This window comes from Muscardinus avellanarius (genome assembly GCF_963383645.1).
Source record: "Muscardinus avellanarius genome assembly, chromosome: 1".
Classification (NCBI taxonomy): Eukaryota; Metazoa; Chordata; class Mammalia; order Rodentia; family Gliridae; genus Muscardinus; species Muscardinus avellanarius.
In genome coordinates, this window is record NC_137786.1 from 51,713,477 (window position 1) to 51,732,481 (window position 19,005).

Here is a 19,005-nt window from a genome sequence, read left to right on the forward strand (position 1 = left end):
TGGCATACATTCAAGACTGTGCTTGGTGCCCTCTTCCCCCTTCCACTTCCCTTCCGTCCTCCCAACAATGAGTGGCCAGTTAACCATTGCTACATGCATAGTTTTTACACTTATTCGAATGTAGCTCCTCCATTAATCATTGGGTTTTTGGGCCTCTGTAATAAGAGTTTGACCACAGCCAATTTTCCCCCCTCAAATATTTAGTGTGTTTTATGTATTGATAATATTTTGATTAAAATACTACCTCTGTTAAGAGTTTAAAACCCACTAATACATACCATAGTGTGATTGCTATTTTGTTTTATAAAAGTTTGCATTCTTATTTTGAACTTTTAAAAAGGTAGAAAAGAAGCTAAGCGTGGTATTACACACTTGTAATTCCAGCATTTGGGAGGCTGAGACAGAAGGATCATGGTTCATGGACAGCTTTAGCTACTTAGTGAGATTTTCTGTAACTTAATGATACCGTTTTTCAAAATAAAGAATAAAAAATAGGGCTGAGATCTAGTGATAATTTTACCATTTTTCTCAATTTTTAATTGTTGCTAAAAATGTTGGAATGAACATTTGAGTGTTTGTGTCATGTACTTTTCAAATTATATCAAGTTGGGCATGGTGGCACACGCTTGTAATCCCAGTGCTTGGGAGGCTGAGACAGGAGGATCACACAGGTTCAAAGCCAGCCTTAGCTACTTAGTGAGGCTCTCAGCAACTTGGTGAGACCCTGTTTCCAAATAAAGAATAAAAAATAGGTGTGGGAGTGCCCCTGGGTTCCACCCCCAGTACCACCAAAAAAAAAAAAAAAAAAAAAAAAATTTTTTCTTTAAACAAACTATATCTTTAGGATACTTTCCTGGAAATAAAAATGTTGGGCATACATTTATATTGGTATGTGATTCTAAATCGCTAGAAGATATGTCAGAAAGATCCACCTCACTGGGAGTGGTGGTGCATGCTTGTAGTGCCTGCGCTGACAAGAGGATCGCACTGGTTGGAAGCTAGGCTCGCTGGCTTAAGAGACCCTGTTTCCAAATTTAAAAAAATACACACACACACACACACACACACACACACACACAAATAGGTCTGGGAGTGTAGCCTGGAGGTAGTACCACCAAAGGGGAAAAAGCAAAGATCGACCTCAATTTAAAAGACTGTACATTTGAATTGCCATTATACCACAAAAGATTTTCTAGATATCAGCTGAATATCTCCCCCTTAACTTCCTTCAATAGGTTCTAAGTGTCACAAAGGTAAGGACTTTGTTTTATTTACTGCTCACTGGAGAGACTGAAACAGTTTTTTCCTAATATATGCTTGGTATTTGTTGAATGAATATATACATATATGATACAGTAGAATCAATATGTCAGAAAGTTCAGTAATTATATGTGATATTACTGTATTAAAATTATATTAATTAAAATTTGATTGCCATTTTTTCAGTGTAAATAAATTGACTTGAATTATAACCCTATAGAATGGAATAGTGGTTTTCATGAGCTCTTAGCACTCTCTCTCTCTCTCTCTCTCTCTCTCTCTCTTGCTTTCGCTCTCTCTCTCGCTCTCTCTCTCCTCGCTCTCTCTCTACTGGGGAAGTAAATCAGGGGCATTCTACCTCTGAGTGACACCCCCTGCCCTATTTTTTATTCTTTATTTTGAAACAGGATCTCACTGAGTTGCAAAGGGCCTCACTAAGTAGCTGAGGCTGGCCGTGAACTCTGATCCTCCTTTCTCAGCCTCCCGAATGCTGGGATTATAAGCATGTGCCACCACGCCTGGCTCTTAGCTTTCTCTTGAGTTTGTCTTTTGATTCCAAAATTGTATGACCACCCTTTACTCAATTATGTGTGCCATATTGTATCTTTAAGATAAAATTTTAACAAGTAAGGAATAACATTTCAAATAATGATAGATGTTAAAAATAATATAGAACCTAGCTGAAAGTGGTGGCGCACACTTGTGTAAATCCTAGCGCTTGGGAGGCTGAGATAGGAGGATCGCACAGTTTTAAAGCCAGCCTCAACTACTGAGTGAGGCTCTCAGCAACTTAGTGAGACCCGGTTTCCAAGTAAAGTATAAAATAGGTCTGGGAGTATAGCCCAGAGGTAGAAAAAGCCCCTGGGTTTCACCCTCAGTAACACACACACACACACACACACACACACACACACACACAACAACAACAACAACAACAACAACAACAACAATAATAATAATAATATAGAACTTACAAGATGTCTATAAAACAAGTACAAGAGTGGTTAGATTTTGGGCTCAGGAGACTAGGTCTGTTTTTTAAATTGAATCTTGAGTTGCCCTTTTACTGAGAATATCTTGGGGTATTTATTCTTCCTTATTGATAGTTTCCTTTTTCATAAATGAAGATAAAAAATAGTACCTACCTCATTGGTTATTTTAAGTATTAAAAGAGATAATGATTTTTTTTATTAAGCTTGGCAGATGGTTAAAGTGCTTTGTGAATTACAACTTAATGTTTATTTTGAGTTTTTTATTGTTTAACAGTTAAATTTATTTGAAATACATCTGCCTATAATTTTATACCTCTCTTTTTCTCTGTCTCTTTTAAAAAAAATTTTTTTTTTTCTTTTTCTTTCACAGTTCAGGAGATCAAACTCAGGGCCAGTGCATGATAGTCAAGTGCTCTGACATTGAGTTATATCCCCAGCCCAATTTTATACATTTCTGATTTTCTTAATGAGCTTAATAAAACTGATGAACTTTATAATTTTCTATTTTTTTTTGAGAGTCTAATCTGGTACAGTAATTTTATTTTTAAAAAAATAACTTCTTCCTTCCTCCCTTCCTTCTCTCCCTCCCTTCCTCCCTCCCTCCCTCCCTCCCTCCCTCCCTCCTTCCCTCTCCTCTTCTTTCTTTCTTTCTTTCTTTCGTTCTTTCGTTCTTTCGTTCTTTCATTCTTTTATACTGGGGTTCCTGGAAACCCTTCTATCTCTGGGCTACACTCCCAGACCCATTTTTATATTTTTATTTGGAAAGGGTCTCTTAAGCCAGTGAGGCTGGCTTTGAACCTGCGTGATCCTCCTGTCTCCGCCTCCCAAATGCAGGGAATACAAGTGTGCGCCACCATGCCCAGCCGATATAACATTATTTCTATCTTAGAGTTATGGTGTGGTACCACTGGGTCCTTTTTATAAATTTAAAATGCATATAAGATTATTGTGATCTTACTTATGCTATATTGTGACTTTTGCTCTTTTATCATCTATTAATTATTATATTATTATTCTTCATTACTTATAAATTATTTCCAACTATGCTTAATATTAGAAGTCATATGAGAATGGGATAATGGTGGAGTTGCCTGGATGATTTAATGCTGAATTACCTGTACTGCAGTTTTCTTACTGTGTTGCCTACCATATTGCATCATTTTAAGATAATACAAAAGAAGACTAGAAATACCATCTTTTTATTCTACTATGAACACTTAATTCAACACATTTGAGAATTATTTTTTTTGCTGTACTAGAGATGGAACCCAAGGGCATTCTACCTCCGAGCGACATCCCAACCCTGTTTTTTTTTTTAATTCTTTTTATTTTGAAACAGGGTCTCTCTGAATTGTAAAGGAAGGACCTCACTAAATAGCTGAGGCTGTCTGTGAACTGCCATCCTCCTGTCTCAGCCTCCCAAATGCTGGGATTACAAGTGTGTGCCACCACACTTGGCTTACAGTTGAGAATTTAGATTTTTAAAATTTCCTATCTGAAGTGCAGAGAAGAAAGAAAGTTGATAAATATATTTCCTAATTTTTAGATGAATCAGAGGATGGATGCTCTTTAGACAGAGTAGCGCTTTCAACTTTAATGATGGTAGTGAAATTGAGTCTCTAAGTACTATCTCAGACTGCAAGTCTTCGATTGATGAAATCCTAGTTGAGTATTTTCAGTCTCAACAACTGATGAATTGACAACACATTTTTATGTACAAAAAGGAAATATGGATACTAGAGTTAGTCATTCCTCAGGAGTGCCGTAACCATCCAGAGGCCTACACCATTCCACTTATAAAAGGATTTGTGACATATTTTTGTTATCTTTATGCAACCAGCTATAGTGATACAAAAAAGTCTGCTGTGTTCAAATTCTTATTAAAATCTTTTAAAAAAATTTTTGGTTTGTGGTGCTTGAATTGAACCCAAGGACATTCTACCACTGTGGTACACTCTCAGCCTTATTTAATTTTTTATTTGAAAAAAAGGTTTTGCCAATTTGCTGAGAGAATCTATTTTCCTGTCTCAGCCTCCCAAGTACTGGGATTACAATAGGCATGTCCCACCATGCCTGGCTTCTTGTTAAAATTTCTGTTTTGATTATCCCTTTATATTTACTTCTCATTTGTAATGTATCTTAAAATATATTAAAAATAAGGCTATACTCCCAGGTTTATTGTATATTTTATTTGGAAATAGGATCTCACTTAAGTTGCTGAGAGCCTCACTCAGTAGCTGAGGCTGGCTTCGAACCTGTGCGATCCTCCTGTCTCAGCCTCCCAAGCACTGGGATTACAAGCGTGCGCCACCACATTCGGCCCGAACATTTGGCTTAAATAACTGGTGTCATTTATTAATTTATTGAGAACTTATTACTACCAAGTGCTGTCACTTGTGTTCTAGGATAGAACAGAAAGCAAAGCAAAGTTCTGGCTTTTGAAGCACTTACATTTTAGTGAGAGTAAGTAGATAATAAGTAGACAAATAGTATATCAAGGGGATTGTAAGGCCTGTGAAGAAAAATTAGCAGTGTTTGGAGAATAGTGTTTAGTGAAATAATTTTTAATCATTGCAAAGTGACTTATTGTAGTTGAAAGGAGATATTGAAGAGATGAAATATTACAGTTAACATCTTGTGGAAGATTTATTTATAAGAATTACTTTTTATTTTGTCTATTTTTTACTTATTTTTCTTCAGCTTATCTTTAAAAATGATGTGCTAGATCTGTTTTAGTATCCCTGAAAAAAGTACAAAGTAAACATTTGTAACAGAATAAATGAAACACTTTAAAATATATTCTTTTCTAGGGTTTTTTACATGGAATATTTGAACGTCTAAAACAGTTTTTGGAATGCAGTAAGTACTTCCATTAGAGTGTTCTTTTATTACAGGAATCTTACTCATTAATACTTATTGATTATTAATAGCTAAGATTAGTAAAAGATTAATAGGGAGTATTTAACAGATCCCAAGTCATTCATAGCTTTTTACACTCCAAGTGCGAAAGAGAAAGTATTTTGTCTGAGTTACCCGTTTGTTGAACAATCTGAGCAAACTCTCTATAGCTGGATAGATCCTCTATGTGGTTAAAATTAGTATCATATCCTGATAATTAAGTTTTTGAAGTAGCATTGGAAATTTAGCTTTATCTTCATGTAACTGTCTTACCCTAATTACAGAGGAAACCTTTTTAAAACTTATTTTATACTTTTATTGGTACATTGTAATCATACATCATAGTGATGGTCAAAGTGATATATAAACACATGTACATATCACTTCATTTTCTTTCTTATCCCACCAGGCTTCCACTTCCTAACGCCCTATTCATGTTAGATCTGTAGTGATACCTTCATGTATGTACTAACCTATTTGAACTATTCCCTTTCTCAAGCCTCCTTTTCCCTTTCTCTTTCCCCTTTCCACCTCCCCCCTCCATTTCCTACCATTATTCTACTGGTTTCTCTCTATATTTGACTGTAGTCCCTTTTGTTCTCTTTTCTGTTTTCATTTTACCTTCAACATAGAATGGAAAACCTATGACACTTGATTTTCTCAGACTGGCTGATCTCAGGAAAATATTTTAATGCCATCCGTTTTAGAGAAAACTTTTAAAAAATCTATTTTGTGTTTATTTTTTCCTCTGATTTCTACTCCCAATATTCTTTTCCAGGCAAACATGTATAATAGTCATATTAACAAATATTAAGTATACAATATATGCCAAATGCTTTTTAGACTTTTTATAGACTCTGTTGCTTTTAGTATGTTTTATCACTCTGACATAAGTCTTGTTAAATGATACTTTTATTTTATGAATTGTCTTATTCATTAATGTCCACTGGCTCTCCTTTGGGACCCTTTGTGATCTTGACCTACACAGAGAATTTGGCATTTACATATATGTTATATTTTAGTGGTAGTTTATGTGAGATCCTCGTCTCTTCCATGTGGTTGTAAGCCACTTTGTTGGAGTATTTTTCTGTGGTCATAGCCATATGGAACAGCAGAAGGAAGAATTCCTAGGACAGGAAAGTAAGATAAATGACCAAACATTATTTATTTACTTATTTTGGGAATCGGGGATTTAGCCCAGGAGTATTCTGCCTCTCAGTTGTACCTTAAGACCTTTTTATTTTTCATTTTGAAGAGTCTTGCTAGGTTGCCACTGCTGTCCTTTAACCTGGATCCTCCTTTCTTAGTCTCCCAACTACCAGAATTAGAGGCATGTGTTAAATCATGCCCGGCTGTCAAAACAGATTAATAATATGATTAGAGAGGAAAGGAGTTGATGAGCTGATGGACATTATTCTGAATATATAAAATTTTACTAGAGGAATTATTATAAGAATTTATTAAAACATAGTTTTAAGTGAGTATTTTATTCTTTGAAAGCTTTATATTGCTTAAAATACCTTAGCTATGCATATAGGATTTAGTCTTTATTTATTCATTTATTTTTTTGTAGTGCTGATGATTAAACCCAGGGGCATTTTATTTTCAAGCTACATCTCCAGCCCATTTTATTATTTTTTTTTGAAAACAGTGTCTCACCAGGTTGCTGAGAGCCTCAGGAAGTTGCTGAGGCTGGCTTCAAACCTCTGATCCTCCTGTCTCAGTCTTCCAAGGATTGAGATTACAGGTGTGCGCCACCATGCCCAGTTGATTTAGTCTTTGAAAATGTGATTCATAATTTGTTACTAAAATTGTTGTCTTTTTACTTTAAAATGGGTTCTATCAGTCTTTTAGAGTTAATTTTGTGTAGTGTGACATGGGCAATTATTGTCTTTTACTAAGTGCAAATCTTGGTATTACTTCTAAGTATTGAGTTTATAATGCAAAACCTAACAGGCAATTTTTTTTTTGTAAAAATGTTGGTATCTTGTTTGTGAATTTATAAGATATTAGAAACTTGTACTAACTTTTGAAATGTATTTTTAACAGGTAGAAGTATAGGTACAGATAATATATGTAGAGATAGACTGGAAAAGACCATCATTCTTTTTACTAAAGTGGTAAGTTTTCTTTTATCTTCAGTATGTTTTTTCTCAAAAATGATATGTCTACTTAGATTTAAAAAGTATTTTTTTAAATACACATTTCGATTTCAGTTGAAATGACATGTTCTGATTTCATAGGAAAGCTAAACAACCTCCTTTCTGTCTTGAAACTTTCAGAATTCATATAATAATAAAGTTTCTATAACATATATGTCTTTAGATCTTGGTGTGTAAGCCATCTTGATGTAAATGAATCAGAGAAGGTGATTCCTGTACAGCCCATTAATCCTAGATCCACTAGAGAAAGTGAGATTGTAGTTCAGCCTGACGTAGATCAAATGCAGCAGGAGGTGTATTATCAGCAAGCCAGTATAATTTGAATGAGTGTCAGATTATCATTATTAATATTACATGTTTCTAATGGAATTATATGGGTGTACTGTACTAGGCAATGTGAAGTTTTATTTTTTTTGTGGGTCCAGAGATAGAACCCAGGGGCATTCCACCTCGAGCTACACCCCTTGCCCTATTTTTTATTATTTATTGTGAAACAGTATCTCACTAGTTTGCGGAGTGCCTCACGAAGTAGCTGAGGCTGTACACAAACCGCGATCCTCCAGTCTCAGCCTCCCCATTGCTGGGATTGCAAGTGTGCGCCATCACGCCCGGCCAATGTGGAGTTTTATATAACATTAACTTAGGAAATTTTGGGCTTGGAAGTTTGGGAGAAGTGGAGAGATTTGGGTTACAGAAGTTAGACATACCTGACTTGAGGACTGCTTCCACTAAAGTCAGTATTTGGAAATAGGCTGGGATATCTAAATCTTATGACCTATTTTACTTTTTTATTTTTAATTTTAATTTTTGTGTGAGTCTGTGGATAGAACCCAGGGGCATTCAACCTCTGAGCTACACCCCTGCCCTATTTATTATTCTTTTTATTTTGAAACCGGGTCTCATTGAGTTGCAGAGGGCCTCATTAAGTAGCTCAGGTTGTCCGCGAACCGGATTCTCTTGTCTCAGCCTCCCGAATGCTGGGATTACGAGCATGAGCCACCACACCCAGCTCAATTTTACTTTTTTAAATGAAGGTTCAGTATTAGGATTGGAATTGTCTGTTTTTTGGGAGGAGAAAAAAGGAGAAGACATAAGCTCTTTGTGTGTATATGTAATAGCTACCTTTAGTTTCAGTTGTCTTTGTTTCTTACATCCCAAATAGCTAGCTTAACTTTCCAAGAAGAAGCTTCCAATAGGAGGTAACTTGGCTCCAGTATAAATCTGATTCAGATCCTTTTGAGATAACACAAAGCAAATTACAACAAGATGACATTTCTCAATGTGGCTGGCAGTATATATCACTGTCACTTGCCTGCATCGCTGCTACTCACACTTCCTACTGCGTATGTCAATTATATATGTAGAACTTAAAAACAATTCTTTACTTGATCTGTTTTAGAAAACGTTTTGTTTATTGACCTACTGAATTTTTTAGTTGTTTCTTTTAGTTTTCCTTGAGGTAATGATGTTGATAGATGGTATCTGTAATTTTTTTTCCAAAGCAAGCTGACAGCAGAAATTTCATTTTTGATATCTCAAACTTTACTAAAACTTTTAAAATTGAATAGTTTTCATCTGGGCCTTGTACATATCTGCAATCCCATATTGGAAGGCAGAGACAAGAAGATCACAGGTTCTAGAGGCCAGCCATAGCAACTTATTGAGGCCCTGTTTCAAAATAAAAATAAAAGTCATGTGTAGTGGCACATGCTTGTACTTGGGAGGCTGAGACAGTACTTGGGAGGCTGAGACAGGAGGTTCTCATGGCCAGCCTCAGCTACTTAGTGAGGCTCTCTGAAACTTAGTGAGGCCAAAAATAGAGCTGGGGGTGTAGCTCAGGGGTAGAAGGCCCCTGATTTCATTTCCAGTACCACACATGTACACAACTGGAACACCTTATACATGCTCTCAAATAGAACTGAATAATTTTGAATCTCCTTTTGGTTATCACTCAGTTTAAGCAATTATCAATGTATAGTCACAGTCAATCCTATTTTACCTGTGTGCTTCCTTCTGCGTCCCTTCTTACTGATTATTTTAATGAAATCCCAGGTATTATGTAATATTATCTGTAAATGTTTGATTCAAGAAATATCTTTACATGATTATCACTTTTATAAATAGTCATAATTTCTTGATTTCACTTAACTGTCTAGTCAGTTTTTAGATTTCTGATTGTCTGACATTTTTTGATTGGTTTGTTTGAATTGAAAATAGTATCAGCTGGGCGTGGTGGCGCACGCTTGTAATCTCTGCACTTGGGAGGCGGAGACAGGAGGATCACATAGGTTCGAAGCCAGCCTCGCTGTCTTAAGAGACCCTGTTTCCAAATTTAAAAAAATATAACATAGGTCAAGGAGTGTAGTCCGTAGATAGAAGGGTTTCCAGGAACCTCAGTACCACCCCCCCAAAAAAAAGTGTCAGATTACCTTTACATCTTTGGCTACTTATATACTCATGTTATTTACATACTCCTTGGTCTCTATGCTATGCTTCTTCCTCCCGTGTTTCTTATAAATTATAGTTAAACCTAGAGGCTTGGTCATATTCAAATTTTGTTTTGTGTGTGTTGGGATGACATGAATGCTTTGCAGGTAATGCTGTGTCTTTCATTTTGCATCATATCAGGAAGTTCATAATATCAGGTTGTCTATTTGTATGGTTAAGATTAATGAGTAAGCCATAAGAGGTCTTCAACAGCCTTTCCCCTCTTGATTTTAGCAGCTATTGATGATCATTGCCTAGATCTATTAGTTGATTAGGGCTTATGGAATGATGGTATTCTAATTCTATTCTTCTATAAAGAACTCAACCACTTCAGAATTGTTTGATACATCTAAGTACAGTTCGTGCAGGAAAGGCAGGATTTACTTGTTGATTTTTTTTCCTTCTACTCATCACTTTTTGCTTTATACTTGTTATTTTTTGGTGTCATTTTTACTCATTTTTATCAAATTAAATATGAAGTATGCCTGTTTTGGTCCCTGTACTGGAAATAATAGAAAAATTTTGTTATGAGATACAATATGATAAAACCACAGTATCAGATTTACACCACAGAGGGTTATAGTAAATGTAAAATTGCATATATTTAGATTCCCCACCAAGGTTCAAAACTTGCTAAGTATTTATTAGCAAAGTTAAAATTGGAGTGATTATATTTCAATATAAATTTGGGAAAAATACATTTTAATTATTTTCTTTACAGCTTTTGGATTTCTTGGATCAGCATCCTTTTTCATTTACTCCTTTAATTCAGAGGTCACTGGAATTTTCTGTAAGCTATGTTTTTACTGAAGTTGGTGAAGGCGTTACATTTGAACGATTCATTGTACAATGCATGAATCTTATTAAGATGATTGTCAAAAATTATGCTTATAAACCATCCAAAAATTTTGAAGGTAATGCTCTATTGGTAGGCCTTTTCTTTCCTATTTTCACTTATTTTAATCTAAGTGTGAAATAATTGCTATTTTGATATAAATATTTCTTGAAATTGATTTTTGCTATAAATTGTTTCCAGGACACGAAATAGAAAAAACAGTTACAGGTTTTAATATGTGAATACCAGGTTTTTAATGAAGCCATACAATGCATTAGGAAACTGCCTTTTCTAACACAATAGACGATCAATAGAAGCTTATAGAATTTTAAGAATTATATGGTATTATATTCACTCAGGTTGTGTTGGCTGTATTCATTGGAACACTTAAAAAGGTTTGCTTGACCTTATGGAAAATAAGGTTTCTTGTAGATGGGTTAAATTGTATATTATTTTATTTATTTATTTATAAATTCATTCATGTGCATGTGTGCTAAGATGAATGAGGAAGGTTTGGGGAAAGACAAACAGATACAGAGACAGAGAGACAGACAGAAACTTGAGTAATTCAGTTCAGTGTACTGTGATAATAGCACAATAATTATAATATGTAGCAGTAAAACAGAACTGGACTTATGTGGATGCATTGTAAATATTTCACTATCATTTTGTGAATTTTATTATGATATGAGATTTCAGTGCACCAATAAAACCATGTAAAAAAGATAATTTGAAAAACAAAAATAGTGTCTTTGAAATTTATGCACAAATGAATCTTTATCCCTGAGAGCATAGTTTTTGTTGAAGTATATAATTCAGCTTTGATAGAATGTTTAGCTGTATAATTGACTTGGAATTTTTATTTTTCTAGATAGCAGTCCTGAAACACTTGAAGCCCATAAGATTAAGATGGCATTCTTCACATACCCTACTTTGACAGAGATTTGTAGAAGACTAGTCTCTCATTATTTTTTACTAACTGAAGAAGAATTGACAATGTGGGAAGAAGATCCAGAAGGCTTTAGTAAGGATTTTTCTGTTTTAGCATAGCTTGTTTCTTTTTCCATACATAGATGTGTATTTGAATGATAAACAATTTATTATTATTATTATTATTATTATTATTATTATTATTATTAATTATTGCTGTACTAGAGGTGGAACCCAGGGGCATTCTACCTCTGAGTCACACCCCCAGCCTTATTTTTTATTCCTTGAGACAGGGTCTCACTGAGTTGCAAAAGACCTCACTAAGAAGCTGAGACTGTCTGTGAACCACAATCCTCCTGTCTCAGCCTCCTGAATGCTAGGGTTACAAGTGTGCACCACTATGCCTGGCTAGCGATATATTTTAATATAGTACTTTGATCTGGTAATCTTGTTTTTTATTAAATTAATTTATTTTCTTTTACTTACTGAAAAATTGAGAAACAGAAAATAAATTATTTGTTTAAATGTGATATAAAAGCTTGTTCAGAAAGAGACCTTTTTAAATTTTTAGATCCTCTTAACAAATATATCATGCAGTTTAAAACAAAAATACAAAATCAACTCTATTAGGTCAGTATCTACCCTGACTTATTTCATGTTCTCTTTTTTAATTTGTAGAAATTTTTGTTTAAGAAAGAAGTTTGGATGTCTTTTGTGAGAGAGGGATGCTATGGATTGTAAACAGCCTTATAAATGCCGTTCTTGTGGTGTGCCATTGAGCTGCTCCCCTGTAGCATGGAGGGTGGGTTTTTTTGTTAAAATGATTATTTGTTGCCGGGCGTGGTGGCGCACGCTTGTAATCCTTTGCTTGGGAGACGGAGACAGGAGGATGGCACTTGTTTGAAGCCAGCCTCGCTGGCTTAAGAGACCCTGTTTTCAAATAAAAATATAAAAAAATAGGTTTGGGAGTATAGCCCAGAGGTAGAAAGGTTTCCACCAAAATAAATAAATAAATAAATAAATAAAAATTAAAAAGCTTATTTGTTGTTTAATTTCCCCTCATCTTCTAACCGGAGATCTGCGTATCTGTTTGATTTTCAATAGTAGATAGATGAGTAGCATAAATCTTTCTGGGCAAAGGAATCATATTTCATAAAAAGGCTTTGTGTGAATTACTTTGGACATAAGTGGAACATTGGCTAGACTTTAGTCTACTAGATTTTAGTCTACTTATGTCTGGCTGGATGCCCTTGTGTAGTGTTACACACATGCATTCTTAATATTTTAAGAGTTCTTTTAAACATTTTACATACTTTCTCTTATTTCATTTAGAAATTAGCTTCTGCTGGGTGTGGTGGCACACGCTTATAATCCCTGCACTTGGGAGGCTGAGACAGGAGGATCGCGCAGGTTCGAAGCCTGCCTCAGCTACTTAGTGAGGCTCTCAGCAATTTAGTGAGACCCTGTTTCCAAATAAAAATATAAAATGGGTCTGGGAGTATAGCTCGGAGGTAGAAAGTCTCTGGGTTCCACCCCCCAGTATCACCAAAAAAAAAAAAGAAAGAAAGAAAGAAAGAAATTAGTTTCTTTTTTTTTTTTTTTGTACTGGGGATGGAACCCAGGGGTATTCTACCTCCAAGCTACACCCCCAGTCCTATTTTTTTTTAAATTATTATTCTTTCTTTTGAAACAGGGTCTCACTGAGTTGCAAAGGGCCTCACTAAGTAGCTGAACCTGGCCGCAAATGCCCTCCTCCTGTCTCAGTCTTCCAAATGCCTTCCAAACAAATGCTGGGATTGCCCGGCTGCATCCTTTTTTGTTTATACTTTTCCCCAGCTAGAATCTTTTTTTTTTTTTTTTTTTTGGTGGTACTGGGTTTCCTGGAAGCCCTTCTACCTCTGGGCTACACTCTCAGACTTATTTCACACTTTTTTTTATTTGGAAACAGGGTCTCTTAAGTCAGCATGGCTGGCTTCGAACCTGCGGGATCCTCCTGTCTCTGCCTCCCAAGTGTGGGAATTATAAGTGTGTGCCACCACGCCCGGCTCCAGCTAGAATCTTTTGTCTTTTGCTTTCTTTATGCAGTATTATAACATTAAATGAGTCCCTGTCTGAGTTGTAATTCAGTCATAGAATGCTTGTGTGGTGTGTACAAAGCTTTAGGTTTAATCCCTAGTAATGCCATTAAAAAAAAAAAAAGAGTCTCCTAGATTTTTAAGTCCTTTAATATTTTACTTTAAATATTTAAATGTATACAGGACATTTATGGAAAGAATGCCTAATCATTTTATTTTATTTTATTTTACTTTTTGTTGTGCTGGGGATTGAACCCAGGGTATTGTACCTCTGAGCTACACCCTCAGCCCTATATTTTATTCTTTATTTTGAAACAGAGTCTCACTAAGTTGCGGAGAGCTTCACTAAGGCTAGTTTTGAACCTGGAATCCTCTTGTCTCAGCCTCTTTAGTACTGAGATTACAAGTGCACCATCATACCCAACACAACCAATCATTTTAACTTGAGAAAAATGGTTACTGATTCTCAGGATTGTAATGATACTATAATAGGTGAGGTCATGTATTGTGGAAAAAAGAGAAAAAGAAAACATTCTTTCAAAAAGAATTTTTAATGAAAGTGAAAATACTTAGCATTTTTTTTGTGTGTGTGTGTATGCTACTGGAGATTGGACCCAGTGACATCTGCCTCTGAGCTATATCCTCAGCCTTTTTTATTTTTCTTTTTCAAACAAGGTCTCACTATGTTGCTGAGGCTTGCCTTGAATTTTTGATTCTTCTATCTCAACTTCCTAAGTACTGAGATTAGAGGCATGTGTCACCATGCCCACCTTGCTTATTAATTAAACACATGGTAGGTGATTTTACGATACATAAATGTGATCTCTAGATGATATAAGACTATTTTGTAAGGCCTGTGTTCTTAAGAATTTGCATCTAGTGACTTGTTTAAAACCATTCACAGAAATACTGTAATGATGTTATTCAAATCTTTGTTTTCTAAAATGAGGTTTTAGGAACATCCTTATTGCATTTCTGGAGAGCATCATTTGTCATGTTTTTAATTGCAGCAGTGGAAGAAACAGGAGGAGATTCTTGGAAATACAGTCTGAGAGTAAGTATTATTAAAAGAAAAAATAATAGGAGAAAGCTTAGTCCTTCTAAAACTCTTAGAGAATGACACTATGCTGAAAATTCCAAACATTAGGTGAGGACATTTTTGTAATTGCAAGAAACTACATTTGAAAGGAAGGTACTTTATTCAGTTATGAATTTAATCTGATTTTTTTTTCTGTATATTAATTTGGTATTACAAATTGATTTTCTTCATTTTCAGTTATGTTGCTTGGAAGTGATTTGCTATTGCACATTTTTGGCTAGAATAATTTTTCCTTGTCTTGAATATTTTATTTACAAAGCTTCTTTTGTTATTTCTCTACCACTTGTTGTGATTCTCAGGACATTACCTTCATTTATAGGATGCTTGGGAACACATTGGTTGATAGGAAAAATGTTCTCTTGTAGGAAGATTTATCAAATGTGATAATTGAGCTTTGTTTTTAAAATTAAAGACCTATTTTGCATAATTTTTTATTTGCCATGGTTTTCTAAAAATTTATCATAGTATTTTTAGATGTAAATTAGAGAAATTGAAGTTTTTAAACTTTTTAAAAAATTACTTTCATTTTTTCAAATAAACTTTGCTTATGGACAAGGTCAAACATACTAGAAAATAATTTAGCTTGGGCCTTTCATGAAACACTAGGTTATTAGTTATCAACACAGGGTTTGTCTAGTTTCATGTAAGTACCTTCCCTCCAACTTATTTGAAGCAATATCTGGAATGACGTAGCATATAATTTGAAATGTGTTAGAATCTTCAAATCTTTTTTAAACATAAAGCAAATTATTTATTTATTTATTTTTGCCATACTTGAGATTGAACCTAGGGGCATTCTACCTCTGAGCTACACCCCCAGCCCTACTTTTTATTCTTTATTTTTGAAATAGGGTCTCACTATTTTGCCGGGGGCCTCACTAAAGAGCTGAGGCTGGCGTGGATCCTGTGGTCCTGCTGTCTCAGCCTCCCAAGTACTAGAATTACAAGTGTGAGCCACCACGCCTGGCTCAAAGCAAAATACTTTAAACATTAATTAATTAATTCTTTTCTGATGAACCATCTAGTGAGTCAGTAGTTTGAGGGATAAAAATCTTTTCTTTTTTTTCTTTTTTTGTACTGGGGATTGAACCCAGGGGCATTCTACCTTTGAGCTACACCCCTAGTCCTTTTTATTTATTTTTTTAATTTGGAAACAGGATCTTGGTAAGTTTTGAAGATTGGCCTTGAACTTGGCTATCCTCCTCAGCCTCCTAAGTACTGGGATTACAGGCATGTGTCACCATGCCCAGTTTATTTTTTAATATAGGAGATTTCTGTTACTGTTTGTGTTTGTGAAATCTTATTTTATATGGGGAATAAAATTTATGGGTTGTTGTTGATGCTTATTTTATCATTGCTAAGAACATAAATTTCAACATAGCAACTCTTGGAAAGTCATTTGTAGTACTAAGCTATAAATGAATGTGGCTATAGAATGCTGTGTGTGTGTGTGCGTGTGTGCGTGTTTGGCACTGGGAATGGAACCCAGGGGCTTTCTATTCCGGGGCTACACTCCCAGACCTATTTTGTATTTTATTAGGAAACAGTTGCTGAGAGCCTCACTAAGTATGGGAGGCTAGCTTTGAATTTGTGCGATCCTCCTGTCTCAGCCTCCCAAGTGCTGGGATTACAAGTGTGCGCCAGAATGCCCTGCTTTCTAGAATGCCTTTTAAAAGTTTGGATAATTAAAATTTATTTTAAAGTGTATAATGCCAAGTGACTGAAAGAAGGAAATAAGCCCTTTGCTTTTTATGAATTAAATTGTAACAATTTTATTTTCTTTCCATATCTTAGTTACAAAATATTTATCTTTTTGAAATCAAGAGTTGGAAGTCTATTTAGAGGTCTGGATTTTAAGAATGGTTCTTTGCTTTATTATGAAATTATTTAACAGAAATGCCATTATTTTTATTAGAAATGTGTCCTTTCCCCCTCCAGCCTTGCACTGAAGTATTATTTATAGATATATTCCATGAATATAATCAGACTCTTACTCCAGTACTTCTGGAAATGATGCAGACCCTCCAAGGTGAGATTTGCTTTGTGATACTTTATCCAGTCAGTTAATAGACAGTTCAAGCTGTCTCACTACCTTCTATGTGCAGTGTGCTAATTTTGGGGTTATGTGATGGCTATGAATTTGAGAAAGACTGAGATTGTGTTCTTTTCTGAAGGGTGGCATTTGAGATGGGCTTGAGTTATAGTTCAAATATGATAGGTTTTGCTCTTGTAAATATAATAACAGCCTAAGCAAAATGGCAGTCATGTTGCTTGAGGAGATAGTTTTTCTGGAGCAGAAGTGGGAAGTAGTGAAGAAAGATTAAGGAAATGTGTCAGCTTCAGTTAGAGTGGTGGCAGCACAAACGGAAAGATTAGCAAAAGGTGATGCAAATTCTAGGTTCTTGCTCATTGGATTTTGTATTAAAGTAATTAATTACTTACATTTAACTAACATTGATTTATGTTTGTGACTATTAATCTATACTGTAAGTTCCAGGGGACCTTGATCACATCTCTTTTGTTCATTCTTTATCCCCAGTGTATGGCAGACTATAGACTAAAACTGTTTGTTGATTGATTTACTTTTTGCAACTGAATGTTCTGGGTAAGGCAAAGTGATCTAAAATGCTCCTGAACTTCTGAGTCTTAATGACAGGGAAAAGAGTTACCTTATTTATAGCAGTTGAAGATAGAGCTTTTCTTAAGGAGTACGTGTATATAGAGAGAGCTGGAAAGAAAAGAGGTTCAGAGACAGAATCTGGAATTTTGATTTATAGAGATAGGAGGAGGTGAAAGGTTCGCCACAAAGCCAGGTAAGACAGTATGGGAGAAGTACAGAGGTATATTCTAGAGAAGAGCATGTTTTCAGAAGGAAGTATCATATGCTTATAAGAGGCAGAAGACACTGGAATCTTGAGAATAGATTATTCAGTAAGTTGGGGGCAAGAATCACATCATAAGGGATTAAGAACTAAAGAGGTAGAGATTTAAGGAAATGACAGCAAAAGAATCTTCCTGTAGGGAAGGAGATCCCTAATCTTGTTTGTAGTAATATTCTTTTTTCTCTCAAAAGCCTAATAGTGTTGGGCGTGGTGGCTCATGCTTGTAATCCCTGTGCTTGGGAGGTGGAGACAGGAAGATCTCGCATGTTCGAAGACAGCCTTGCTGGCTTAAGAAACCCTGTTTCCAAATTAAATACATACATACATACATACATACATACATACATACATACATGTCTGGCAGTGTAGCCTGGAGGTAGAAGGGTTTCTAGGAACCCCAGTACCACCCCCCCCCAAAAAAAAAAGCCTAATAGTAGCAGGCATGGTGGCACATGCTTATAAGTCTAGTACTTGGGAGGATCTCAGTTTCATGGCCAGCCTTAAAGATGTAGGGAGGCCCTCTGCCACTTAGGTCCTGTTTCAAAATGAAAAATAGGGCTGGGGGTATAACTAAAGCGGTAGAATGCCCCTGGATTCAGTCCCTAGTAAACCATATGAGTGCACGTGTGCACGCCTAATACTATTTGTTTAAATTTATAAGCCAAGGGGAAAGGAGTTATTAACATAATTAAATTATTTTTTTTGTGGTACTGGGGGTAGAATCCAGGGGCTTTCTACCTCTAGGCTATACTCCCAGACTTATTTTATATTTTATTTGGAAACAGGGTCTCACAAAGTTGCTGAGAGCCTCACTAAGTTGCTGAGGCTGGCTTTGTTACCTGTGCTATCCTCCTGTCTCAGCCTCCCAAGTGTGGGGATTACAAGATAATTATATTAATTTTAAGAGATATTTGGGCATTATTCTATTTTCATGTGAATTGATTTATGCTCTACTGTTACTAATTTCTTAGTGTAGGATTAAAGATTTTAAATTTGTTCATATTTATATCACTTAGGTTACTTTGTTAGTTTTTGGATACTATTTCTGTTTTGGACACTGTTTCTTTTGTTAGTTTCCTTTTTAAGCCACTATAGAAAGTGATAAACTATTAACGTTAAGTTTTGACAGGTTGCTGTTTACTGGTAAGGTTTTCAATGATTTTTTAGTTCATTTTATTTCTATTTCTGGAGGAATTTGCTTGTTTAGGATGGACTTACTCTACGTTATTGAAGCATTGAGCTTCAGAATTCATAGCAACAGAAGAGTATTTTGAAAAACCAGCTAGACATTGGTTTTCTTCTATAGAAATATATTTAGCATATAAACTGTGTTTTCCATATCAACTATGGTATCTTCTTTCCTGAATAATAGTTGAGAGATTGCC

The 19,005-nt window shown here is 35.3% G+C and overlaps 1 protein-coding gene across 1 annotated transcript in view; it reads left to right on the top strand.

The window, feature by feature from the left end:
• The window catches only part of IPO11 (importin 11), a gene marked incomplete at both ends in the record, with an annotated part of 185,985 nt that overhangs the window by 38,666 nt on the left and 128,314 nt on the right, over positions 1-19,005 (top strand). Inside the window, 6 exons of the mRNA XM_080703434.1 lie at positions 5,063-5,111; positions 7,200-7,270; positions 10,521-10,713; positions 11,506-11,658; positions 14,650-14,693; positions 16,677-16,767. Coding sequence (XP_080559560.1) covers positions 5,063-5,111; positions 7,200-7,270; positions 10,521-10,713; positions 11,506-11,658; positions 14,650-14,693; positions 16,677-16,767 — 601 coding nt within the window. The remainder of the gene's footprint in view (positions 1-5,062; positions 5,112-7,199; positions 7,271-10,520; positions 10,714-11,505; positions 11,659-14,649; positions 14,694-16,676; positions 16,768-19,005) is intronic.